Source organism: Monodelphis domestica, chromosome 2 (assembly GCF_027887165.1).
Source record: "Monodelphis domestica isolate mMonDom1 chromosome 2, mMonDom1.pri, whole genome shotgun sequence".
In the NCBI taxonomy this organism is placed as follows: Eukaryota; Metazoa; Chordata; class Mammalia; order Didelphimorphia; family Didelphidae; genus Monodelphis; species Monodelphis domestica.
In genome coordinates, this window is record NC_077228.1 from 229,655,927 (window position 1) to 229,683,176 (window position 27,250).

The 27,250-nt window shown below is 43.0% G+C and overlaps 2 protein-coding genes across 12 annotated transcripts in view; one reads left to right on the forward strand and one right to left on the reverse strand.

Annotated features, from left to right (window-relative positions):
* Positions 1-27,250, forward strand: part of CSNK1D (casein kinase 1 delta) — an 82,847-nt gene that overhangs the window by 54,340 nt on the left and 1,257 nt on the right. The window contains exons 9-11 of one of the 8 annotated variants that reach the window (XR_008916435.1): positions 8,398-8,463; positions 9,333-9,506; positions 23,824-24,032. Coding sequence is in view for 2 of the 8 variants with exons in the window: in XM_007482809.3 (XP_007482871.1) it covers positions 814-1,122 (309 nt within the window). In the remaining 6 variants the exon portion in view is untranslated. Of the gene's footprint in view, positions 1-813; positions 1,138-3,272; positions 7,479-8,397; positions 8,464-9,332; positions 9,507-10,463; positions 10,751-10,996; positions 11,484-13,159; positions 16,218-23,823; positions 24,117-27,250 lie in introns of those variants that run through there. The other 7 variants (XR_008916434.1, XR_008916433.1, XR_008916432.1 and 4 more) reach the window with 7 other exon arrangements.
* The window catches only part of SLC16A3 (solute carrier family 16 member 3), a 78,939-nt gene continuing 61,370 nt past the window's right edge, over positions 9,682-27,250 (reverse strand). For all 4 annotated transcript variants that reach the window (XM_007482803.3, XM_007482802.2, XM_007482801.2 and 1 more), the window contains 4 exons: positions 18,199-18,447; positions 15,957-16,100; positions 14,147-14,911; positions 9,682-11,096 (listed from right to left, as the gene is read on the reverse strand). In XM_007482803.3, the coding sequence (XP_007482865.1) occupies positions 10,813-11,096; positions 14,147-14,911; positions 15,957-16,100; positions 18,199-18,418 (1,413 nt within the window). In that variant the 5' untranslated portion in view covers positions 18,419-18,447 and the 3' untranslated portion in view covers positions 9,682-10,812. The remainder of the gene's footprint in view (positions 11,097-14,146; positions 14,912-15,956; positions 16,101-18,198; positions 18,448-27,250) is intronic.

Consider the following 27,250-nt stretch of genomic DNA (forward strand, 5'->3'; position numbering starts at 1 on the left):
ATAGTGGTTTTCTCACAAGGTTTTCAGAGTACTTTTCTAAAAAAGGAATGCCCTAATCTCCCCATCTGGCAACAGTTGCCTAGGATACTCATCAATTTAACATTCCCCATGTTTTGGTGTTTGCCAATGCATTTAAATAGTAGGAAGATGTGAAATTTCCAAAGAACCCTCATAGAACTAAGCATTTTTGGTTTGCCAGTTTCAGTGACTTAAAACACTTAATTCCTGTCACTTTCTGTACTGTGCCATTTCACATATTGAAAGGCAAAGGAATGAAATGGCCTATCCAGTCTCTAGCGGCATATATTGTTTCTTGGAAGGGAACTGACTGACTTGAGTATCCCTTTTGAGAGGAATTGTTCCAGCTTATATTTAGTGTGGTTGAGGAGACTCCCTGGAAAGATTAAAAATATAAGGATGGGCAAGCTGCTTGAAATAATCATTCTGCTTGCCTATGGTGTAGGAGAGCACTGCAACACCCTGTCCAACTGAGTGTCCCAGGGATCAACTTCCTCGTGGTCTAGCTCTGTTAATACAAGAGTTCTCAGAGCTGAGCTGCTGCTGTTTATACAGTACTGATCCCTCATTGATAAGCTGCTTCATATTTAAAATAGGAAGTCAGAGCTTGTCAACATATATGTTCAAGCAAGATCCTCTAGATCCGACCGTATATGGTGTTTTTTCACTTCATCTCTGACTTCCTGAGCTGTTTTGTCTGAAAATCAGGGGCTACTTATAGGAGAAACAAGAAGTTTAACGATCAATTTATTGTGCTGGAAACCTGATTGCCTCCCTTTCCATTGTCTCCCATAGCTCTGGGAATACTGGAGTCAAGGCAGAGTTATCAGCCCACATACGGATTTGAAAAACAATAAACTACTCATATTTGAGAAGTATCCCTTGTGTTTGCATTGTAGCTTTCTCAGAGCCACTCACCAAACTTTTAGACAATGCCTTGTGCCTAGAGGGCATAAATCTGGTCGGCTGCCTTGTGAAGAAGGTGGTGAGTATTCATCTCTCCCACTTTATAAGGACAAAAACAAGTTCAGGGGCCCCAGAATGGGGACCTTGACCCAACTTCACAGCAAATCCTTGGCGGAGGTAATGACTTCACGCTCTTAGTGCTTTGCTTACCAAACCATATTTTAAAAGCTCACTTGTTTAATTTGCTTTTGAATTTGGGGGTAGCTTCCTCTTCCCACCTTCACTCTCTGTTGGGGAAGTGGGACACATAGGATTTCTGCTGCAGGTCCTTGTCCCCTAGGCTTAAGGAGCCTGCCTAGGGTGAACAAAAGCCCAGGTGCTCACTCTGCTTTTTTAATGCTACCTCTCCAAAGAAACATGTTACACACCCTTCCTCCCATGTGCTAAAGCAGCTTTGGAAGAGACTGGCAAAATGACTCCACTAGCAATTGCCTTTGTGCCATAACAGTGCTTTATGGGATGTGCCAGGGAGTTGAAGAATTTAGGTGTGCCATGACTTCCTCATGTGGGACTTTAATTTGTAGTTGCAATTCACACCTAAGTCTCTGAACTCCCCTGTACTATCCCTAGATTGGGCGTGCAGCCAAACAAATCGGGATAACTCACGAATTACACAAGGAAGCCACTAGCAGTGCCCTCACTCCCTCACATCTAACAGGTATGAATCACAGGCCTTTGCTTTAAGGTGACTGGACTCTGGTCTTGTCAGTCAGTACCTTACATTTGGAATGAGGCTCACATCCCAAGTTAACTTTCTCTTTAACCAAACAAAGAGCTATGTTAAGCAAGCGATTAGGAATGCATCCAGCATCCCAGGAGCTATATGATACTCAATTAATACTTGTACAAGAGGGACCTGGCTCCATTTTATTTGTACTACATCTGCATGGAAGGCCCCACTGAGTCTAAATGTTCTTCCTTTGGGGGGTTTTCCTATTAATTCTTTTCTGTATCCCATCCACTTTACTAGATCAGTCCTGATATTGTCATTTATTGATGGTTTATTATATATATTTTTGTGTTCTCCCACCCCATCACCTTCTATGCTTGCTCCAATCACTCCTTTCCCTTCCCTTGCTTCATATTCTTCTCTCCAGCTTTGTCTAAAATTCTTTTGGCTTCCAAATGGGACATTCAGAGCTCTCCATTCTGTCCATAGTTCTCAAATTAGCCCTATCCATTATGCTGCCACCCCAGAATGAAGTCAAAGTTCGTAATAGTACTGATATCTTCAAGAGAGCCCTTTGACCCTTGTACTTTTATCCTTGTTAGTGTTTTATGAAGGATTTGGTGGTGGTTGGCTGTTTCTCCCTACTTCAACCAGACCTGTGATTTCATTGGCATAGGAAGAATTTTGCTCCACCAGATGGCACCAGCTTTTCCTTGCCTGGCACACTGAACCCAAGCTCTCCTGACTCTATCCAATATTTTCTGTCCATTTATTCCCTCATTCATTCATTTTGCCTCTGGATGCTCTCCTGAGCACTTCCCTAACTATCACCTGGAGTTTAAACACATGGGAGTTCAAGATTCACTCACAATTTTTTCCACCCTTCTTGGCCAGTTTAGTTTAGGACCCCAGAATCTCACTCCATCCCTATTACACATTGTAAACATTAGATCATCATCTGGATCTTAAAAGAACCATCAACTGTATTGGTGTATACTTTCCCCCCACAAGAGGGCATGTGAAGGCAAGGCATGTTCTGTCACAAAGATAAAACAGTTCCGAGGGGGTTTAAATAGCAAGTTGTGCTTGTATTGAGATTTGCTTGACAGTCACTAGACCATTCAATAGGAAACAGATTGGCACTCTGAAATACTGCCTTGGTATAATGGTAAAGAGAAAGCTTATGTTCTGATTTGTGGGTTTTTTTAAATGTGTCCACTATCTTCTGATCATGTATTCCATATTCAGGTCACCATTTTCCTATAATTTTGTACTTAGAAGGGAGCTTAGGAGGTCATCTAGACCATCTGCTTGGGAATAACAAGAAAAGTAATAGCAAAGTTACAAAGTGCTTTAAGGTTTGTAAAGTGCTTTTCATATATTATTTAATTTGACCCTCAAAACACTGAGGTAGATGTTATTCCCATTTTTATATATGAAAAGACAGGCTTACAGGTTAAGTGACTTGCCTGGGGTCACGCAGCCAGCAAATATCTACAGATCTTCCCAACTTCAAGTCCAACATGTTATCTATCATGCTATCCAGCTGCCTATAACATCCCATCTTTATAGCATCCTTGACCAATTCTAAGTCCAAATGCCAATTTATTTTATTAAGGGAAAAAAATCTGGAGAGAAATGCTGAGAATCTGAAGGTCAGCAGCAGTTGAATTTGATAAGGTGCTTTAATATTTGTAAGATAAAAGAAAATTCCTCATTTGCGCACATGATATGCCTACCTTGCTTCCCTAAGAGATGATTCAAAGCAATGGAAAATGAATGAGGCGAGAACCCAGGATTCTTTGCTTTATATAGGTCAGTGAATTGATTTTTTATCAGTTTTTATCTCACCTGGTAGTACAACCATAGCTTGGCTCACAGCTAGCTTCCTACATACTTCATCTGGAGGCAGCTGTTTTGTGGGAGGAAGGGAGGGGAACCATGGAATTAGGCTGAAAAGACCAAAGTGTGACCCTACTTGAGTGATTTATTTCTGGATTTCAGTTTCCTTCTAAAATGGAAAGGTAAAATTAATAATTCTATAACCCATTGAAGGCCCAGTCTTCCTTGGCAGGTTCAGAACATTATTAACTTAAAAAAAAAAAAGCTATCCTGGATCTGATACCATTTCCTTTTCTAAGGTATCCAAAGAATTTGACCTTGCCATCTAGCATCTGATTTTGGTTCTGCTAGCTTTACTAAGCCTCAAAAACTCCTCTATTGTGCCCACATTTGCTTTGTCCTCATTTGGATCTGGTCATGTAGTCAGTAACATTGAATCCTGAAAGTACATCACCTGCAGTCAAGCTTGAGAATTTCCCAGAAGTGCATGCATCAGCTCATCATTAATCTAGCTATTAAAGGGTCAAGTTATTAAGTCATTTTGCAACCCAGGAACTCACCATTTTTCTGGCTAGGGAGAAGCCCTTACCCATCTCTAAATTCAAGGTTGTCACTTTGAAATAATAAAAGTGTGTGAGCTGTGGAATATCCTATTACCTTAGAGATATATCTTTTATAGAAAGAGATTGTATGAGGGGTGCTATAGGGTTATTGGCCTGACAGTAAAAATCCAAGTTCTACTTCTGCCTCTGCTTCTAACTACTACTAACTACTGTAAATCTTGGGTAAGCCACCTAACATCCCAGGAGCTCAGTTCCCTCAGGGGTTAAGTAATGATGTTGCACTAAATTAAAGTCTCTTCAGCTTTACCATTCTACTTTGTTAATGGATCTTATTCAGTTATCAAATTCAACTGGTCAACATCGTCTCAGTAAAATCCTTCTATATAGTTGGGTTAGTAATTTTAAAACAGAAAGAACCCAACGACCCCTTTATCAATATGAAGCAGGCCACTTGAGGTGTTGTAGGATCCAATCCCTGTTGGTCTAGACAAAAGTCTAATGCAAACCAAGGAGAAACCTAAATGCTTCAAGGAAAGAATCCTCTCACCTACATGGCTTGTCTGCAAAGGCAGAGGCTGAACCAGCTTATCTCTCCAGATCCGTTTTCAGATCTGTTATTCCATTATTCTAATTTTCTTTTTCAAATGGTTGAGTTAGCCAAGCAATCCCACTCACTTTACAGGTCTCTTTTTCCTGAGGAATCCACATTCCTTATTCAAAGAAATTAAAGGCAGAGTTTGGCAGTCATTTCCCCTCTGTTTCAAGAGTGGATAGGAAAATTAATTGAAAAAGATTGGATCCTACTACTTGAACTAGTAGCAGAGTATTTTTAGGAAGGTAATTTTCCTCTAAATGTTTGACAAAATCTACTTTGGAGCATTCTGTTGTTACTGGTATTACTGCTGTAACAGAATCAACATTCTGGAAATAACCTTAGAAGCCATAACCATGCAAATCTTTACACAACCTTTTTTTTTTTTTAATAAAATTGTGAATTGTCAATCCACCTGAAAACCTCCAGTGAAAGGAAGCCTACTACTTCCTAAGCAATGCATTCCACTTTTGGACAACACCAGTTGTTAGGAAGTTTTTCCTTATTATCAAACCAAATTCTAACACTACAACTCATCTCCAGGAACCCTAATGTAGTCCTTCCCAGCCAGCTTGCCTGAGATACACTCAACCAACTTACTGCTCTGTTCTAAATTTAGTGCATCATGCCTACACCAGGAAACTGGAGGCCTTAAGTGTGAACACTCACATTAGAAATAAAAAGGTTCTGATTTTATTGAAAGAATCTGAGGTCTGCTGTAAAGCTAAAGAACTTAGAAGCATGAGAGACCCCTTCTAACTATCTCTTTTCATGAGGAGAAATGGGATTCTGAAAAATAAAATGCAATTACAGTGACAGTACCAAAGCAACACTATCTTGTTATTGTAAATTGTCCCATTTCTAAGTCAGTTTGTGTTTTTCAACTTAAGTCTTTATGATGGCATAAATATTTATTCACCAGGTGTGCTGTAGTTTGCCAGAAAAGCAGGTGACAAAGTCACAGTAAGATCCACATGCCACTTTACAGTGCATTTTACACAGAAGCCAGGGACAGGGAAGCAAAAGCTCCTTTGATCCCATCCCTTCACTCATTCTCTTTCCTCAAACCCACCTACTTACTGTCCCGATGCAATAAAGTTGAAACAAAATTTGGTCTTAGGAAAAGTTTGAGGCACACTTGGGTTTTTAGGTTTAGCTTCCTTTGCATAGGACTCCAGCAGGGGCAAGGAAAAAACTCTTCCCATAATTCCCCAATGACTAACTAAGAGAAAACAGTGGATTGTCTTCCCACTGACCTTCCTTCCCTCCCACCCCATCTATAAAGGACATTTCTAAGGAAGGAAATAGTAAAACATTTCTTACCATGGATTTTGGTTGTTTAGCAACCAACTCCTTGACCAGAGAATTTTTTAAAGGTTTTCCCTAGCAAAAGAATAAATGTAATATGCCAGCAACCATCTGTGATGAATGGAAATCCATTCATATAGCATATCTCCTGGCCCGATTCCTGCTTGTAGTTTTTTTTTTCCCTACGTACCACACAGAGCTTTGTTTTAAAAATAATTAGGTCCCTTATTCAGTACATTTTCCTTTATAGATCACTGAAGATCCACAATGATAGGGGAGAATTTACAAGGGGAAAAAAAAGCACTTTTAGGTATCCTAGTGCCTAGGGGCTAGAGAAAGCTATGCTTAGGAAGTTTATTTCCTGAAGAAACCACAATCAGTCAAATTCATGGCCCCCTAACTTTGAGGATTAGTTTAAGTATAAAGGGTTTTTCTACTGTCTCGTGATAGCTTGAAAAATTATTCCTATGGAATAAGATTTAGAACAAGAATAGGAGGATGAACAATTTTCTTAACACCTTTATTCACATTTCTGAAATTTGGGCACTATTCAGATATTTTTTGTATCTAATCAGTATTAAGTTTAATTTTAAAAGTGTAATACTTTTACTAGGTTCCAGTTAATTTTGTCCTTATATTTGCATTCTTACTCATTGGGGAAGGGGGAAGTACAGGGAGAGTAGTTACCATTTTATCTCCTACATCTTTGGTGATTGCCAACTCCTAAATTTGAAACTGGTTTTAGGAACACAAGAAGATTGGAATCACTTTAGAGTGTAAGCCACAGGGAAGGGAATTAAACACCAGACCCAGAGGACCAAGTCTGGGAACCATCTGACCTATGGAAGGATCAGGCATTCCTTATCCCTGGTAGAGTTCATCCACAATAAGAGGTTCCACAGACCTTAGAGACTAAGCTCTTCACTTGCAAGATCTGTTAGAAGAGCTGAGAACCACAGGCCTTTCTAGCCAATCTTTGGCATATTATCTGAGTATGGTGCCTACCACTCACCTTCCCCATTCCTACCCCCAGAATATTCAAGTATCTTGATCTCAGAATTATTTAACCTTTCCCCAAAAAAAACAGACTGCTATAGGAAAACTGGAGAAAGTTGCTTTAAGTTTTCTGGTTCTTAGTATGACCAAGTACAGCTGTTAATTATGGTGTTGCCAGATTGACTGACTGACTCCCCTGGTCTCCTTTCCTCACTCCTTCTGACTCTGCTCTCTTCTGGAGAATGAGAATGGAGAAAGAGTAGGGACAGTCATACCTTACACCAGTGTAAGTGGGTATAGGAACTGGGGGGGAACTGGGCAAGAAGAGCTATGGGGAAAGTCTACTTAGTTTTACATGATTACAGTTTAAAGTTGAGCTGAAAAGGAAGGGGAAATTGGGTATGGGTGAGGCAAGAAGAGAGGGTTAAGGAGCCTGAGCCAGACTCAACTACAGCCCTTGGGGAGATTTGACAAAAACTCAAGTCAGGATAGAACCAGAGAACTTTTGTTCAGAACTAACTACTTTAAAACAGTATTCTTCCCCTAAAATTAAAGGCAAAAGGATTGGGTTGGAGGCAGCTAGGTGACTCAGTAGATTCGGAGCCAGGCCTAGAGATGGGTTCAAATGTGACCTCAGATAATTTCCAGCTGTGTGACCCTGGGCAAGTCACTTCATCCCCATTGCTTAGCCCTTATGGCTCTTCTGCCTTGGAACCAATACAAAAAAAGTATTAGGTTAAGCCAAAGTCAAGAGGAGTAAAGGACAATGTCAGCTGCATCTGTGGCCATCTGCACCATTTTGCATACAGAGAAATCTTAAGGCAGTCTTAACAGAGTTGCCTCCTGAATTTAGGAATAAGTTACTGGACCCTTGGACATTTCTAGTTTAAGTAGTAGGACTTCCACAGGTCCCTAGGTCCACAGGTCCACAGGAACACAAAAGGGTCTTGGGCTGCTGTCATCTCCCCAGATCTGGCCTAACAAAATAATCAAGATTTGGGGGACAAGAGCCATGTGAAGTTCTGGACCCACTTTCGCCCAGCAGTAGTGGGAGAACGAGGGGACATACATAATACCTGCTGTTTCCTCCCCTGCAAATGAGACAGCAGCTCCTCTTTTAAGTTTTTTCAGCAACTTGTTTCTGGTACAGTACAATCGTAGCTGCCTGGGGAGATACTCAAGTGCAAGGAAGAGAAGGAACACAGGGCATGAGCTAATAAATAGGAAGAGTTCACCAGAATAAACCCTGTTGGAAGTTGGGAGGGTGCCAGCCATTAACGTTAGCCCTATAGGAAAGAGATTAAAAGGGAAATAACTCAAGTTTTGTCTGTAGCTCTCTCTTAGCTGACCACTTTTTTTGCCCCATTATTTTTTTTATACTAATAAAAGGAAAAGGAAATAAAGTTTGGGCCCTTTCCCTCTTTCCTTCTTCCTTCCCCTAGACTCCAAGGTCAAAGAAGGTCCTTTTCCCCCTTCCAGTTGGACATATGGACAAGCCAACAAGCAAGGTTGGCCATCTATTTTCTATGCCTGCCTCTTCCTCTCCCTCCTAAGAGCTCATTCTTATCACTTCCTACCTAGACTCTAGAGACAGAGCACTGAGATAGCTTTACTGACAGAACCGGAAAGTGAGATGCTTGCATTTCTTCATTTCTAGCAAGAGGACTGAGCATCAAGAGGCTGGATTCTCTACCCTGTTCCACATCTCTAATGGCAGGAACAGCTTTCTCAGGCTGGACTTTTCCCTAAATCACAGTGGAGCTGCTTTGGCAAGTCTTGGAAGTCACTTAGATCTATGCCAGATCAAATTGCAAGGATGCTTAATACAACTTTTGGCCCAAGAGCCACCAGCAGAGCTCTCTACCTGGGCCTCAGGGCAGCCATTTGCAGACTTAAGGCATTGACAAGAGGGAGGTGGGGGGAAAAAAAGGAAAGGTGAGGAGAGGAGAGGAGAGGAGAGAAGAGGAGAGGAGAGGAGAGGAGAGGAGAGGAGAGGGAAAAAAAAAAGATTAGCAGGAAGGGAGAAAAGGGAGATGTATTTGTCCAGGAGGCATTTTTAACAGTCGCCTCCAAAAATTGCTCGGTGGTGCCAAAGCCTTAGATTATCCATCCAGTGGAACAGGGTAGTCTTCATCCAAAGCTAAATTCTGGGGAAGCTGGCCTCTTTTCAGTGGCAGGCCACAACCAAGAATCTAGGTCTTAAGGTCCACAGTGGGATGAGTGAAAGAGGAATTCTTGGGCATTTCAAAGATAGTCTGGGAGGTTGCAGGGTGGCATGTGCAAGGGAGAGTGGGAGGGGAAAATTGCCTCTTCTGTGGAGTTTATTTCAGTGGCTGTAAACCAGATTTATTGCTCTTTATTGCTTTTCATTTTACAGAGGAGCAGGGAGATGTCATCTCGCCGGCTGCATGCAGCCCGCCAGGGGGCCCGCTGCTGTCCTCAGCGCCTCCGCCGCACCACGTACTGAGGCGGCCTGCACCCGGCCTTCTCTCACGGGCCGGGCTCCGCCAGCCATGCAGGGCCCCAGGCAGTCCACCAGCCAGGAGGGCAGGTGGGTGTGTGTCAATCTAGGGCACCACTGCAGGAAGGTTGGTGGGGTTGGTCTGGACAATAGGGGAGGGTCTGTTCTAAATGAGCCGGGAGACTGGGAGGCTAGAGGAAGCTGTTACCGAGAGGACTGGGCCAAAATGAGGTGTAGCTCACAGTCAACCAGAGGGAGACACGAATGGAAGGCAGCAGAGACGGTGATTGTATTTTTTTAAGACACAGGGAACAAAAACACATGTTCTGATTAAAAAAAAAAATCCAGTACCCTAAGTGGTGCTCTCGGGAAGCCTGTGTATGCTGGCCATCCATGAACGAATGCCCCATTCAGTTCTGTAAGGTGCTAGAATGAATGACTGGAAAGTAGAAGTCCTCAACCTAACCCCTCTCCCATAGATATGCATATATGCTGGCCCACAGCCTCTGTACCAGGTAATACTGTTTTGGTTTCTTCTTCTTGAAGTTCTTCTGATTTTTTCTTAATACCAAAGACGTTGCCCAGAATGAACTCTTTTGTCACTTGTGCAATTCACATTAAGAACACCACTTTAAAAGGCGACCCACGTAGACAAGAAAATGAAACCATTTGGTAGAAATAACTCTTTCCTTAACAAAAGTAATCTATTTTTAAAAAATGGATATTTGGGTTGAGTCAAGTAATGCCATTATGTCTCCCAAATGAAAGAGATTTGATGGACGTCCCAGAAAAGGACTGAGTTCCTTACTCTTTCAATCCCAGTGCACATTTACCTCAACTATCCCAGTGTTGAGATCCTTTGTTCTTAACCCAAAAAAGTTGAGAGGAAAATTACACATTAGCATAACATCACAAATGAAAGAGAGCCACAACTTGAGCATCATTAAGAGATAACTGTAGGGAAAATCTCCTATACCCCTCCCCTTGTTCCCACCCTTTCCTACCTCCCCTCCCCAAACCCTGATTAAAATCATTTTTTCTTTAAAGTGTGAGTTTCTAGGTACTTCAAGTGATGGGTAGCAGAACTGCTAAAGTGGATCGACACAGGCTAGTTCCCTGGCATAAATATGTTGTAACCATGCGGCTTGGCTTCTCCACCACAGATCCGATTTGGAATGAGATGTTTCCAACCCACTCATCTCCTCCCCTCCCTGCCCCCCTCCCTCCCCCCGCCAAAAATGATCATGTGATGATCCGCCGAGCAGGCAACCAGAGTCAAGCCGATGGCCCCCCCCAAGCTAGTCCTATTTCTAAAATAAATAAGAGTGTTGAAATTCTTTGTACCTTTTCCCTCAACCCTCTCTCCCTCCCCTTAACTCAGAATCCAGGTTCCCATTCAGACGGAGGTCTCTGGGCTGGTCACAATCTCCCCGTTTTTCTCAGGTTCTGCTTTCAAGAAGCATTCCACTTCTACTGAGTCTATTCTAGCCTCCTCAGAAGATCTGTCTTCCAATCTGTCGAGCTCCTTCTCCGCGACCTCCTTTTTGGTCTGAGGGTCTTCTGGTTTTTTCTTAATACAGAAGATGTTGCCCAGAGCCAGCACCAGGGCAGCGGTGACCACCTCAGCTCCCGCCAGGATAAACACGTACTTGTAGATGTGAGTCGCATCCAGGAGTTTGCCTGAAAAAGGACAAGAGTCACACCTCAGGACTAGGGGACCCTGCTCATGCAAGTTGAAAATATTGTTAACACATAGGCTGCAACCTGATGAAAGATAACCTGGAATGAGTTTTCCCACTAAAATCTATCAATTGTGCCTAGTTAGTGTCTGTTTCTGACATTTGTGAGGACTCTCAGGAACAGTGCACGGCCCCTCCCCTCCATGGCTTCTTTCCCCGTCCTCCCCACCCCTGTCCCCCTCCCCCCCAGTCATCTGATTTTCTCTGCCTCTTGCCTTTCCTCCTTTCTTTTCCTCAGTAAACATATGGAACTTATTCATCTGAGTGATGACACAGGATGAAAATTGTTAATAGGTTTGAGAACTGTTTAAATAAATTCATGAATTTATTCTGCATAATGCATAATTAAAGGAAGTTAGAATGTCCCTAACCTTTTGAGACAAACACCAGGAAGAACCATTATGCTCTTATAGAATATAGCTCTTTGGTGCCAAATACCAAAGACAGAACAGTGGGTTGGCTCATTGCCCTGACCAAAACCTTAGCCCTGCACTGGCACCCATCAGAATGGCTTAACTCCGATAGAAAACCCTTGGATTAGGTAGGTTGCTTCCTTTTGTCTCAGATGGCATTAGAAGTCACCAGAAAGTTATACTTGCTTTGGTTCTCTGTGCAAAGATAGATGTCAGAACCTACTTGTTGTGAAGCCAAATATTTTCCCCATCCTACTCTCACACACCTGAGGCCCAGTCCTGTGCCATCACCCTCAGGCATAGCCAGTCAGGAAACATTAGTTAACTCCACACTACATGATAGGCACTGTGCTGAGCACCAAGGATACAAGAGGGGCAGAAGACCTGCTGCCCTCAGCGAGCTCACAATAATAATAGCAGGAAGAAGAGCCATGAATGCACCACCTCTTCTCATAAAACCCCTCTCCATATACTCCTGCCCTGGGCAGTTAGGGTTTAAATTTTAAAACAGACTTGTCGGCTTGATTCTTCAATCTTATGTCACTGTCTACTACTTTCCTCCAAATAAAAATTAGGAGGAGCAAAAACAAGACTCTAGGATAAATTCTTTTTTTTCCACTTTTTTTAAATCAAAGCAGAATATAGTCAGAGAGAATATTTTTTTTTAATTTCTTCAGTTTCTCTAAAGGGAATCTAATGATGATAAAAAGAGATCTAGAGTTATTAAGGTCACAGTCATCTGGCTGACCTTCTCTGCAGTGCAGGAACTCCCTTGGATGCCATCTCCAAAAATGGCAGTCCTGTCTATGCTTGAACACCTCCAGTGGCAAGGAATTACCTCATTTCCAAATCTCCATTATTAGCAAATTAAACATGGAGATACTTGAGCACTGATCAAATGAGTCATCCAATATTATATAGTAGGAATAAGGGTCCTGGAAGGATCAGGCTCTCTGATCCAAACTACTTTAAATTCTCATTTTAAAATTATCTTTCCAACTGATTTTTCTAAGTAACAGTGCTCAAGATGTATTTTACCCATCTTCTTCTCCCACTGTCCTTTTAAGAACGCTTGCTTCAATCTCAAGTTTTTAAAAAGTGTAACTTTCTCCCTCTGAAAGGGAAAATAAAAAATGAGGTTATTCCTCACTCCATTTTTTTCTTACAATGGAACTAAGCAATGTCAAAAATCATTGAAAACAGGAGCAAGTAGGCAGCTCAGTAGAGAGCGAGCCTGGCCTAGAGAGGGAATGTCCTGGGTTCAAATCAACCTCAAATACTTCCTAGCTGTGTGGTGCTAGGCAAATCATTTAACCCTAATTGCCCAGCCCTTACCACTCTTCTGCCTCAGAACCGATACTCTGTATTGATTCTAAGACAGAAGGGTTTAAAAAAAAAAGTTACTGAAAACTGAGAACAGAATCTCAGTTATACAATTATTCTTGCTTCTCTTTGTGGGGATCTTAATTAATTGCTTTTCTGAAAGGAGATGAAGAACGAGTTTTAACCACTTGGAATCCTACTTGCCGATCCAGAAGCATTGAGATATTTGATTGATGTCACAAGGTGATATCTTGTATTACCTTCACAGGTGTAAATCTTCTCTCTCCCTGGACTCACTGAGGCACAAACAAGCAAGTTCCTCCCCATCCCCCAGAACAAAGCTGGACTCAAGCCTCAGACACCAAAGGACAAGCTAATTTTCTTGGGGTTGGAAACTGCAGCCCCAATAGATCCAACTGGCTGTTGAAGAGCAGATTGTAGTAACTTGACACTGAAGACCACCTGAAGGAAAGTGATCACAGGAGACCTGGGTGTTGTCCCTATTTACTACCACTAACTAGCTGCAGGACCCTGAGAAAACCACTTCACTCCACTAAGTCATCATCTCTGTAAAGTGAAGGAGTTGGGACAAGGTCATCTCTATTCTAAAATTCTGTAAGCTCTCTACCATTACCTGATCTGGATTTGAGAAGGAGGGACAACAGTGCTGCATTGCTAGCCACAAAATATTAAAAGAACCAGAGGCAGTCCTTCCAACATACTGGGTAGAACCACTCTGTGAAAAGCCATTGACAAGAATTATGGAAGTCAAGATCTGCATGGGTGAAGGGAGTTAGCCACAATGAGGTCTTGGAACCACTGAGGTATTCCCTATCACTCCTAATACATTCCTTTCCCCAGAAGTGGAGACCAAAAATCAGGTCCTTGGGACAGTGAATTTACAAGGCAGGAGAATGCCATGGACATATGCTGTAGTTACTAAACCTAGTCTTAGGTAGTAATATGCCTAGATGAATTCTCACCTCCTGGAAACAAAGCCCACAGTGCTAAAGAGTAATATGTGATAATCTAATGAAAGCTCACAAGGGTCTGGCTTGGGCTTCTCCAATTAGGCAAAAAACTGGCCTCATTAATTAGATGAATAAATATTTTTTGAGCATCTCATAGACATGACAGCATCTTCTACCTCTTGCCAAATGTCCTATGACCTATCTATACTTCTGGGAAGCTCAACAGTCATTTCTGAAAAGGAGAATAACAGGAATGAAATTAATATAAGAGAGAAGACACTCACCTGCACCAGGAGGTCCGATTAACACAGCAATTGCCTCCATTAATAGTACAAGGCCAATGGCACTAGAGAACTTTTGGGTGCCAACGATGGCCATGAGCACTTCAAACTGCAAGGCTCCCACCATGCCATAAGATATGCCAAAAAAAACACAGAAGACTGCCAAGCCCGCGTAGGACTCTGCCAGGAAACCACCTAGGAGATCAGTCAAACCATTGAAGATCATGGAAAAACTGAAGAGGTAGACACAGCGGGGTCTGACCCACTTGGTTCCAGCCACAAGTCCACAGAGGGGCCGGGCAAAAATGTCAATGAAGCCAAGAACAGTCAGCAGGAAGGCAGCCTTTGTGTCTGGTACTCCCATATCTTTGGCATAGCTTACCACAAAAACAGGTGGCACAAAGAGTCCAAATACCATAATAGAAGCTGCCAGAGTATAGATGACAAAACCACAATCCTTGAAAACACTCAAGTCCAAAAGCTTTTTTTTCTTCTGTGACTGTAGCTTAGCTTCTCCACCCTTCTTGGGAGCCTTCAGAGGCCTCATCAGGGCCCCACAGACACAGCAGTTCAGTAGCAAGGCTCCCAGAATGAGGAAGCCGCCTCGCCATCCATAATAGTCCTGTAAGAACTGTCCCAATGGAGAGAGTATACAGAGGAACACAGGGCTACCTGCGGCTGAGAGACCATTGGCTAACGGGCGCCTCTTGTCAAAGTAGCAGTTGAGCATGATGAGGGAGGGCTGGAAGTTGAGTGCCAAGCCCAGGCCTTAAAAGAAAAAAGGAGCAAGAACAGGCTTAGCACTTAAGATGTGCCCTTCTTCCCAAGATCAAAACACTCATCGGACTCGGGATCAACCGTCACTGATTCTGCCCATGCTTATCCCTCTTATTCCATTTAATAATTACAAATCAGCCTTCTAGACAGATCTATCGGTAAAATTACAGAGGGCAGAGTTTTTGTGGCATGCGGCACAGCTCACCCGTGTGCTTCATCTTCCCATTAAGTCAGGGTAGATGGAGGGAATCACAAAATATCTTTATCATATCAGCGAAAGAAAAGCATACACCTCCAAGGTGAACCTGCTGTCCCCCCAAATTTTGTAATGCTATTAGAAGGCTATTTGTAAACGACTTTCATTTAGTCTACTTGATTATATTATTATATTCCCCCAGAAGACTTTCTCGTCACAAATACGAAGCCTCCGTCACTGCATTTGTATGGGATCAAGATTAAGAGACAAGTCAACTGGCTTCCCTATGGAGTTGATACTAACTGCCTGAATCTGGGCTCTTTACCCTGGGTCCAGTGATCTGTCCTCTGATGGAATCCTCCTTGTCTTTTAGACAGGCTCTCTTTAAGTGTAATATGCCATTATCCCTCACGAAGTGACCTCTCCTCACTAGCAATGGCCAAAAGCAAGAGGACCCCCAGAGAGGCCATGAAACCCCAAACATACCTGGCAAAGTCAGGTTGAATCGATGCTAATAAATCAGTGGCCTTTCCATTGGAATCTTTTAGTCTGAGCTGATCTCAGCTCGGGAGGATTCACTGGAAAACACTAGACAAGAAGGAAATGACTGCTGGCCTGGCTGCCCTGTACACCCATCCATCTCCCAGGATTGTGATTCCATGGTATCTAGGTCACTGAGCTCCCTTGGTCACTGTGGTGGGGAGCGGGGAGGGGGTCACTTCGTAGGTGCTGCACTCTCCATTGACAGGGGCTCAAATGATGTCTTGAGGGGCTTTCAGATCATTGGGAGCTTAATACCTACCTGAGATTTACACCCCTCCTCTGGACTCCCGTACTTACCAGTGATGACTCCAGCTGTGAAGTAGAGCTGAATAATATTGGTGCAGAAGGAGGCAGCCACCATCCCGATCGAGGCAAAGAGGCCGCCCACCAACATGACAGGTCGGCAGCCAAATCGATTCACACATATACTGCACAATGGACCTGGGAAGCAGCAACATGGATTATTGGTGGCCCAAGTCCGAAGTCTGTCCTTTTGTCCACCTTTCCCCAACATTCGAAACCACCTACCACTGAACTAAAGCAGGGATCTTTAATTGCCATGAGTTTGGTTTTATTTTCTCCCCCATTTCTGAGCCACATGCAACAGTCATCAGCCCTAACAAGTTGCAATAATTAATAATGATGGAAGCCTTTTGTACATGAAAAGGACACATCACGGAATGTGTACTTTGGAGTTTTTCCAGCAGGGGCAGTGGGTTTGTGCTTAATCCGTACACACACACACACAAACACACACACACAATTGTGAGGTGATTTTTATATCAAAAGCAACTGCAGCTTTTGTTACTATGGAATGGAGTCATGCTTTCTGTTTATCTAACCCATGGATGTGTGATGGAACCCATTACCCTGACCCTCTGAGTTTAAAAACCATAGACCTTCTCTGGTTTAACTGCTCGGGCAAGGTCTTATTTGTGCAAGAACCTGTACTTTGAGTCTCCTTAGAAATAGTTACCATCAGATAGTCTTAACCATTCTTTTTATGGTACCTCATAATAGTGAGTTTCCATAGTGAAGGTTTCGTGGCAAGCATTTTACCCCAGACTAATTTACCTTCAATACATAGGCAAATATTTGTTCAGCATGTGTCTGAGTACCTGCTCGGTATCCATAGATGCCACTGTGGCTGGAGGGTTGTTTTCCCCTGCTGTTTTTGATAACCAGCCAATGTACCTTTGTACCAATAGGACACAAAGTCTTTGGAATAAAGAGTTCAGAAAATGCAAACATGGCTTAATGTATTCCTAAGCAAAATTTAATTTTCATGAAGTAAACTTCATAGAATCCTTGAGTTTTAGAACAAGAAAAGTACCTTGGAAATCATTTCATCCAAACCTCTCATTTGATGGAGGAGAAATCTAATCTCCAGAGGGGAAAAGGGGAAAAGATCAGGGCCCTACAGGTAAGTCCTACAGTTCAGATTTGAATCCCTATTGTCTAGATTCCATGAATCCAAGGTCCTTCCATTGGATCATTTAGCCATCTCATGATGCCCATGATGTGTGGCCCAGTAGAATTTTTTTTATTATCTATCTAGATATCTAGACTTTTAAAAATTATTATTATTGACACTTCTCCCCTTCAATAGTTCAGATGATCAAGAATTATTTGTATTTCAATGACAGAAGCCTTGCTACCCTGTTCCTCAGTATCTATGCCATAGACCTTCCATACTTATATAACTAATCCATTTGCTGGGTTTCTGCTCTTAAATTATTACAGAGTTCTAATCAGCATACTTAGTACTTGGGAAGCTAGCAATATTTTTAGGTGCTCCCCCAATAGTACATGTGAAGGTAACAACTTAAGAGCTAAAAAGGGACTTTAGAGATAATCTAGTACAAATCCCTTATTTTACAGAGGAAGTAAACCACAGAAGTTAAGATTACATAGGTAGCAGTTCTCTGGAATTCAAACTTGGGGGTTCTCTAGACTCTCCAGTGCTGTAGAAGGTCCATTTTACTGGGGAAAAATTTGAGGCATAAAGTTCAGCGACCAAGATCAAGTCAGAGACAGCACAGACCCAGAATCAGATTCAGGAACTCTTGAAACCTAGTCCTCTCTCAAGAAAAAAACAAAGGGGTGTGCAAGGGGCTTAAATACACTCTCCCAATGTTTTAATCACACAAATTAAGTTCTACAAGTTGTGATTAGGAAGAATAGCACTCGACCTGCTTCCTACATGAATTTAATTAACTGGACTCAACAAGGATGTACAGTAATTAATATAATGGAAATGGGACAAATTTCAAGAATGGGTCATCCCCAGTCTAAGCCAGTCTAATGCCCCTATGTGAACTGGGCTTGCTTCTTCAACCCCCTATTTTTCCTCTGCTCACAGCACTTTCTTCACAGAGCTGGGAGTGATTAGGGATGTTTTGATTCAGAGGTACACTATGCCTCCGGGGTCCCACTTGCCACATCCCAGTTAAACTGCTGTCTCTCTAGCACTCCTGCTTCTTCTAGTGGGTTCTTTTCTGAGATAATGCCATCTGTATTCAAGCTGGCCTCTTCTCACCTGTCCCATAGAGCATGGCCAGCAGGATAGAGGAGATCCAAGCCGTGTCACTGTAGCCAATGCCAAACTCCCGGATGAGCTCCTTAAAGAAGACGCTGACCGCTTTGGGGAAGGCATAAGAGAAGCCCGTGATGACGAAACAGCCAAAGAGGATGGCCCAGCCCCATCCACCATCTGGAGCCTTGACACCAGAGGCATCGCTAACCACTACCATGCCCATCTTGTCACGGGATGGTTCTTCCAAGCTTTCTGAAAAAAAGGAAACAGAAGATGGCACTCCGTCACCAAGAGGATAATCCCATCTAAGACAGCAGGTTTAGGGAAGAAACACCTTAGAAATAAGAATGATACACTTTACAGTTACCTACCTGGGACTGGGAAACAGGTTTCCAAACAATTTAATACGAAGATGTTGCCTCTACTACAAGATTTTTTTTTAAACCCTTTCCTTCCATCTTAGAATTAATACTGCATATTGATTCCAGGGCAGAAGAGTGTTATGGGCTAGACAATGGAGGTTAAGTGACTTGCCCAAAGTCACACAGATAGGAAGTGTCTGAGGCCATTTTTGAACCCAGGACCTCCCGTCTCTGAGACTGGCTCTTAATTCACTGAGCCACCCAGCTGTCCCTTATTCTGAAATATTTTTAAAAGACATGGCAGAGATACCAAATAAGACACAAAACTTTTAGTCCCAGGGCCACTGGGATCTTATTCATGCAATATCCTTCTCCACCCTTCCAAAGGGCTGGCTGGGATTAACACAGCCTCAATTTATGGCCAGTCAAATAGGGGCCCACAATATCTAGCAACAGTTTTTTCATTTATTATGAGTGAAGTCACTAGATTTTTGTTCTATCAGTTCCCACACACACATACTCTTAATCTCCTTAAAAATCTGTTAGTCAGGGATATAAAAACTAAGGTGTCTGTGATTGAGATTCCTAAAAGTCCTATCTTTTACACCTGCTGCTCTCCTTCCTAAACCTCCCATAGCTTTTAGGGTAGAAATCTTTTTTTTTTTTTAGGATTCATCTATAGAAAACTGCCTGAATTATTCCCTTAAAGAAAAGGGGCTTAATATAGTGCCTGCGATTAGAAACTATGATGAATTTTTTTTTTATGTCCACTTCACTTCAATTTGTTTCTCTGCCCTCTGCCAGTTTGCCAGCAGCATCTTACTCCAAAGCCAACAAAGGTTGATTTTTATGAGTTGTCAAAAGGGAACATGTCTTGCCCATTAGTGCAATGAAACACTGAAATGGAATGCGAAGGAAGCATTCTTCCTCTGAAGCTCTTTAAAAGAACAGAAAAACATTTGCCCTGGACAGTTCAGTCATTAAAGTACTAGAATCAATTGATAACAGATATTTATTGTCTATTATGTGCCCAGCCTGAAGTTTGAGTCTTGGAACAAATGATATGCCACCTATGATTTTATAACTAAATATAGAGCAACTAGGTGGCTCAGTGGATAGAGCACCAGGTCTAGAGACAGAAAATCCTGGGTTCAAATCTGGCCTTGCTTTATGACCCTGGGCAAGTCACTTAACCCTGATTGCCTAGCTCTTATTGTTTTCCTGTCTTGAACTGATATTTAGTATTGATTCTAAATCAGCAGGTAAGAGTTTTTTAAAACTAAAAACTAAATGCATATCATCTCTGCATTACACACATCCAAGAAAAGAACATAAGGCTCGCCATTTCTAACAACTACACTTGAACCAGGGCTCCTTACTGGGAAGCTCTCCCAAAAGTCACTAAGATATAATTGGAATCACTGCCCTAGAGGTCCTCTCATAGAACATTAGGCATTACTTCCTATATGACCCTGAACAAAGTCACTTAATTCTATTTGCCTATCCTTTCTTGCTCTTCTGCCCTTGAAACCAATACTTAGTATTGGTTCTATGACAGAAGGTAAGTTATTTTTTTTTTAAATGGCAGTGTTAGAGCTAGAAGGAAGACTTCAAAGATCTAGTCTCTTGTTTGGGCCTAGCATTGGTAATATTCAGGATCCTTTAAGCTAAAACAAAACAGACCAAAAAACCTTTAAGGAAAAGGATCGTTTTTGTTGTGGTATCCTCAGCAGTGTAGCAGAATCCCCAGCACATTACCTAAAGCATTAATAACAGAGCAGGAGGAGTGGAGAACCACCACAAAATATCCTAGACAATTTGGCCCCATCTTTCAAGGCATTCTTTTCAGAAGTTCAGGTCGCTGTGGCTTTCTTCCCCCAAAGAAATGCAAAAACTGCAGTCTGCCAGCTGCTGCTGGACTAGATTTGGCTGATCACTTACTGACAAGTCATCAGTGTCCCTATTAAACAGAGCAGCAGTCCCTAACTTCTTGCTCTGGAGAACAGAGGCAGAGACAAAGCAGACACCTTGGACGCCCCTTCTGGAAACCTCAAAAGGACCACGCAGAAAACTTTCTATTCCTGGCACACCTATCTCCCGACACCTTCTACTCTACTGGCTGAGTCTGAGATGGCACGATGGGAACAAAGTTTGAATGCGTGGGAAATTTCTTAAAATTCAGAAAGAAGGAATTAAATTAAATTAAATTAGATTAAATTAAATTAAATTAAAGGTCTGTAAACGAGATGATGCATGTCATAGACCCTGTCTGGGAAGATCCAGGTGAACTGGTTCATGCAAATGGAGAAAACCTCTCAGTCCCTGAAATTCTGCTTTCCAGCAGCCATGACAATTGATGGGAACTAGATAGAAGAAGAATATAAGGCATTTTGTTTTTGTTTTCAGATTTGTCCTAAAATTTTTTGATGATGGGCCCCTTGCCTGGCCACCAAACTACTTCAAGTCTCACTAAGTAACCACTTTTCCAGCTGGAAGTCTACCTGGGTCTTTGGTCTCTGTGGGGTAGACGTCTGGCTTTTGTCTGCTACTCCTACGCTTCTCCCTCCCACAGTAAATGGCAAACCAAGTCAAAAACCCAGCATCCCAGAACCAAGCTGCATTTCAGACCAAGTCATCATCCTCCAGACTAACTCAGGATGTAGGCATTGGCAGGTGACTGGCAGGGACGGAGAGGAGGACGACACTGATCTCTCCCCAAAGGCTGGGAAGGGGCACGCTGAAAAACAAAATAAGAGATGGCAAGATCCTGAGGAGGAAGGTGACAAAGGATTAGGAATCCAAGAGAGAAACCTAAGAACCAAAGCCTGCCTCTGGGGAACTGATCTAGCATGCTCCGACAATTCCGGAGTCAATTTAGCAGAAAAAGGGGATTTTCTAAAAACATATAAACACCAGAGCCTGCGGACTAAGTTAGGCAAGAGAAGATGAGGAAAGTTTAAAGCAGGATTAGGCCATCCTTTATTCTGCACTGGCTTCCCATGGAGAGAGGCTCAAAGGCAGAACATGTTGTGCTACGATTCAACAGGGCTAAGAGGCTTGTTGAGGTAACTCATGTTTGGGCCAGCAAAGCATGATTCCTCATAGAGCACTGTAATAAGAGCAGAGGAAAGCCGGGAAGAAGAAGCTCCAGGCCCCTGAGTGCTGGGCACATGTGCGCAAATGCCCAGCTGAGTGGCCTTTTGGTGACATTTATAACCGCCCTATCTATAGGAAAGCCACATACCCAAGCCAGAAATAACCCAAGCAAGCCTTCCCTTGGGGCCTCGGGGAGAATCGGGTCACTTCCCCTCCTTCCCAAGTGGGTGACGTGGAGTTGAGTGGCGACAGACACCTGAACTCCCAAGGCAGGACAGCCACCATGTTCTTTGTTTCGCAGGTTTCAGACCTGAAAGGGTCCTTAGAAATCAATGCGTCCAAACACTCCTCCCTCAATCCCCCAACCAAAAGGCGTTTTACTACCCATAAGGAAACAGGCCCAGAGAAAAGGTCAGGGATGTTCCTGAGGTCACTCAAGTAAAAAGCAGAAACCAAAATTTAAATCTAGATCTGATCCCAGAGCGAGCCAATGTTCTTTCTTCTGTACCCACACTTGCCTCTCTCCTTTCCTGAGAAGTATTCAGGAGCCAGATATGCAAAATGGTCAGCATACAAGCAGCTGGGTACTTTTAATGGATAGAGCTCCAGTGCCGGAGTCAAGAGGACCTGGATTCATATCAGGCCTCAGACACTCCCTAGCTGTGTGTGACCCTGGGCAAGTCACTTACCTCCTCCCTTCCCACAATGCCTAGCCCTTACTTGCTCTTCTGTCTTAGAATTGATACTAAGATAGAAGATAAGAGTCTTTTTTTAAAGTGGTCAACATGCCAAAACTCACCCCTTACCCCCCCAAGACCCTGAAGCTACTGGATTGAACCAAATCTTGTCAATCTCTCTGCTGAAACCAAAAATGACAAGGTAAAAGGAAATGCTGCCAGATGCTCAAGGTAAGGTGAAGGGTTCAAAGGAAGCCACATCTGATGCCATTTCCAACTACCTTTGGATCATTTCAGTATATAAGATTTTATGAGTCTTTTAGATCACAACCACAACAGACATATCCAGAATACTTACTGGAGTTTGAGAGGGGATGGTGTCGTCTTTTTAGAGAGCTAAGGAGATTCGTGTAGCATTTGTCTCTCCAGCATCTCACAAATAAAGATGGGATAGCTGCTATTTTTATTTTTATTTTATTCTTAGGACTGCTCTTTTGGTGCCTTCCAAAAAAAGTGGCTGACAGGGACAAGGAAGATGGCATTTAGTTGTGCTTCTCTTGGGTCCTTCCATCCTAGCTTCCCTTAAAGGCTTATACTCTTCAATTCTTAGGAAAATAGCCCTATTCTAGACAAATGGGTTTCGTTGCTGATTTCTGGTGTCAAAGATTGACAAATACCCAATAATCTTTTTTAGAACCCTTAACTTTCTGTCCTACCAACAACTCTCAAAGACAGAAGGGCAAAGGCCAGGCAAGTGTCCGAGGCCAGATTTCTATTCTCTGAGCCACCTAGCTGCCACTAAATACTTAAGTTTTCAAAGCAAAATGAGAAGTCTTTTTTTTCCTTTTTTTTTTTAAGACCAGTTAGGGGCCCTTTCCCTTTTGTAATCTTCCTGTTTACAAAAGATAAGCCGGAGAATTCTGCAGTCTCACACACTTCCTACTCTTTCCCTTACTCCACAAAACCTGCCTTCTCAGCCCCAGGCTTGGGGGCCAAAAGAATTACCATCAAGTTAAATATTTAAAAAATAAGTTGCCCTTCCACTATCTATAGAGAAGAAAGGAAGAGCTCTATAACCACTATATCCCACTGATTTTCTGGGACCACCAGGCCAAATCAAACTTTACCCAATTTCCAATATGCTGTGGTAGAAAGACTAGTGGACTGGGAACCAGGAATCCTGGGTTCCAGTCCTAGCTCATCTTACTACTTAGCCACATGATCTTGGGCAAGTCTCTTCACAGCTTTGGACTTTGGGTTGTTTTTGGTTTTTTTGTGGGTTTTCCCCCTGTAAAATGATCTTCAAGATCCACTAGAGTCTTGGGTTCAAATGTGACCTCAAACATTTCCTAGCTGTGTGACCCTGGGCAAGTCACTTAACCCCTGTTGCCTAGCCTTTGCCCTTATATCTTAAGAGTTAGTAGGACAGAAAGTAAGGATTAAAAACAACAACATTCTAGTCTTAACTGTTACTGTATTACTCTTGCCCACAGACTTAGGCATCTTTCCCTCTCCCTGCTCTGACCCTATTCCCTGGCTACATGGTTTCCTACTTGCTTGAGCCTCACTACCCAAAGCCAAGAGTGGGTCCCGAGGATCCAGAAGACTTGGAACACCAGCTAGGAGAGCATCCACCATTCAGCTAAGGACTTGGACCAAAGCAGACAGAATAATGAGCATCAGCCCCTCAGGCAGTTTCAAAGTAAGGGAAAGAACCATGTAAGCTGCTAGCCTTTCATGCACATGTATGTGCCCTTACACATAAAGAGATTTAGCTATAAGTTCACTTTGTCTTCGCCTCTACTTCTTTCTCTCTTAGGACCTTTGGCTCTTTCACTGGTGAATGCTCAGGACTGACTCCTGGCGGTCAATCAGCATTTACCAGATGCTGACTGATGTGCTAAACATTGGGATACCCCCCCAAAACCCGAAAAAGTAAAACCTCCCCTGCCCTCAAGGCGAGACAATAAAGCTATAAATCTGTACTTCCGAGATATAAAGAGAATAGACAGAAGCAGCCGTCCTCACATCAGGGAGGGGACAAAGGCCACGGGTAGCAGAAGGGATCCACGAGGGACAGCATCCCAGGCACGTGAACAGTCAAGGCAAAGGCATTCAATTTCTCCCCAAAGAAAAATTCATACCTCTGGATGACACACTTCTCACTAAGAGATTTTTTTTTACGCTTTCTCTTCTGTCTTAGAATTGATAGTAAGTATGGATTCTAAGGCAAAAGAGCAGTAAGAGACTTGCCCAGAGCCACCCAGCTAGGAAGTGTTTGAGGCCAAAATGGAACCCACGTCCTCCCCTCTCCAGAGCTGGCTTTCCATCCAAAGAGCCTCTTTCACTGAGAGATCTTGACTAAGCTCCTGGCTATTGCTACCACTCTGAGATCTACATCCTTGGCCACAGTCTATTTGGCCTACAAGAAAATGACCCCACAGTAGGTAAGCTGGTGACCCAGTAACACCCCAACTGCCCGACAGGGGTGAGCCAAGGAGAGTTCTGCCATTTCCTCTGTGCTAGGATCTTCCACTGGGAAGATCCCTCCAATTTCTTAGAAGCAGACTAAGATATAGAAAGTTGTTTAGCGAGTCTCTCAGGGTTACACGGCCCACAGTAACAACTCACATACATATAGTGCCAAGCTTTCTCCACAACAACAAACACTGGATTTGAAGACTACACAACTCAGTTCAAATCCCACCTTTGCCATTTCCTACCAATGTGACTTTGGATAAATCAACCTCTCCATTCCTTGGTTTCTCATTGGGTAAAATGAAGTGGTTGGATCAGATACATTCTAAGGAGCTTTTCAACTCTTAACCCTTTTTTTTTTTTTAAACCCTTACCTTCCGTCTTGGAGTCAATACTGTGGTAAGGGCTAGGCAATGGGGGTCAAGTGACTTGCCCAGGGTCACACAGCTAGGAAGTGGCTGAGGCCAGATTTGAACCTAGGACCTCCCATCTCTAGGCCTGGCTCTTAATCCACTGAGCTACCCAGCTGCCCCCTCTTAACCCTTTTTTAAATGGGAAACTGAGGCTTTGAAGTTAGTCATATTGCCCACAGACATACAGCTGAAGTAGGAATTCAAACCTTTCTCCCACCCTACCACTCCATCTACAATCCCAAAGCAGCCTTTTCTTTCTCCATCCTCCCATCTTTGTTTAGAGTCCAGAAGTATGTCCTTGCTACTGCGCCATATATAGTTCACTCAGACTGGATCACCCCCTCCCCACCCCTAAAGCATAATCTTGACCCTGCTGTCAGACCTTGGATGAGTCATCTGAAGTCCCTTATTGATATAGGTCAGCTGGGTGCTACTCCAATGATGCAGTCTCCTAGCCTTGCCTTTCCATTGTTTTTCTCATGTCCCCAAAGTGTCAGCTGACCCCAATACTCTTGCCTTCTAACCAAGAGAACTGGGGCAACAGTGGGTCTTTCATTGGGGGAAGGATACCCCACCCTTTGTATGCTGAAGGAATATGGTATTGAGGCCATTCCCCAGGGGTCCTTGCACAGCCCCTAGAACATAATAAGCATTCAATAAATGTTCAGGGCACCTAGTTTGGGCTCAGTGGATTGAGAGCCAGGCCTCCAGATGGGAGATCCTGGGTTAAAATCTGGACTCAAGACACTTCCTAGCTGTCACACAGTCACACGGTGACTCTGGGCAAGTCACTTAACCCCCATTGCCTACCTTAGTCTTTTGCCTTGGAACCAATACTTAGTATTAATTCCAAGACAGAATGTACGGGTATTAAAAAATAAATAAATGTTCAACTTAACAATTTTTTATTAAGGTGCTAGAGACACAAAATAATTCCTGCACTTGTAGATTTTAAAATTAATATCCAAATACTCCAAGTATTATATTTAATAAGATGTGTTAATAATACCTTGAAGCAAAAAGGCTAGAGAAACAGAGAGAGCTCACCTAGCCTCGCATATGGGGAAAAAAAAGAGAGCGAGAAGAGGGAGGAGCCACACAATTATATACACACATAACAAACACAAACATGAGCGAAGGGAAAAGGATTCTTGGGACAAGAAAAGAATTCTGGGAGATGGTGTCCAAGGGTTCAAGATTTTCTAATTACACACACTCAAGTAACGTTCTGCTGGGAGGAAAATAGGTTCATGGAGAGACAAATACACACTATATATAAAGAGCAAATATATAGAGAGTTCTTAATGTTTTCCTGCCTTCCCTCTGCCTACCACTGCTGAAGAAGGAGCAAGTCCCCTGGGAGAAGGAGGAGGGAGCAAGTGCATGGCATAAAAGAGTTAGATGAGGTCAGGCCAGACGTGCCAACACAGACAGGGGACTGGGAAAGGGTTTACGAAAGGGCTCCCACAGGTATGCCAGATTCACTGTGTATCCAAATACTACCCATGCCTATAGCTGACACCTTATGCACAGGCAAGTTTCTACAGTAATACAATGATAGTCCTCCTTACGTTCCAATTGGGAAAAGGAGAGTAGATGGTGCGGGAGTGGTCTGCATCCACCAGTTACATTTGTGCAAGGCCCTTTTCTCTCTGGGTCAGACCCAAACATCCTTTTGACTCTATCATATATGGAGCTGAGGGCCCACAGAACCAAAGTCCATGTTCTCAATACTATACAAATGATGTAATACCAAATTCTGGTAAGCCTCCAGTTTAGGGAAGGGGCCTGCAGTAGGGCCAACATAAAGATGATTCCACCCTCTCCTCACTCTTAGGTTATGCAAATACTTCAGACCATCCCCCCCCCAACTAGCTCTGGGGCTACCGCCCCTATTCCAGCACCCAGCTAATTCCATATTGTCAGCCGGCTAAGTCAGGGAGTTCCCATCAACTGAGTTGTAAATGGAATGGTAGGGTGGAAGACAGGCTTGAATTCTTACTCCAACTGTATGATTTGGGGCAATATA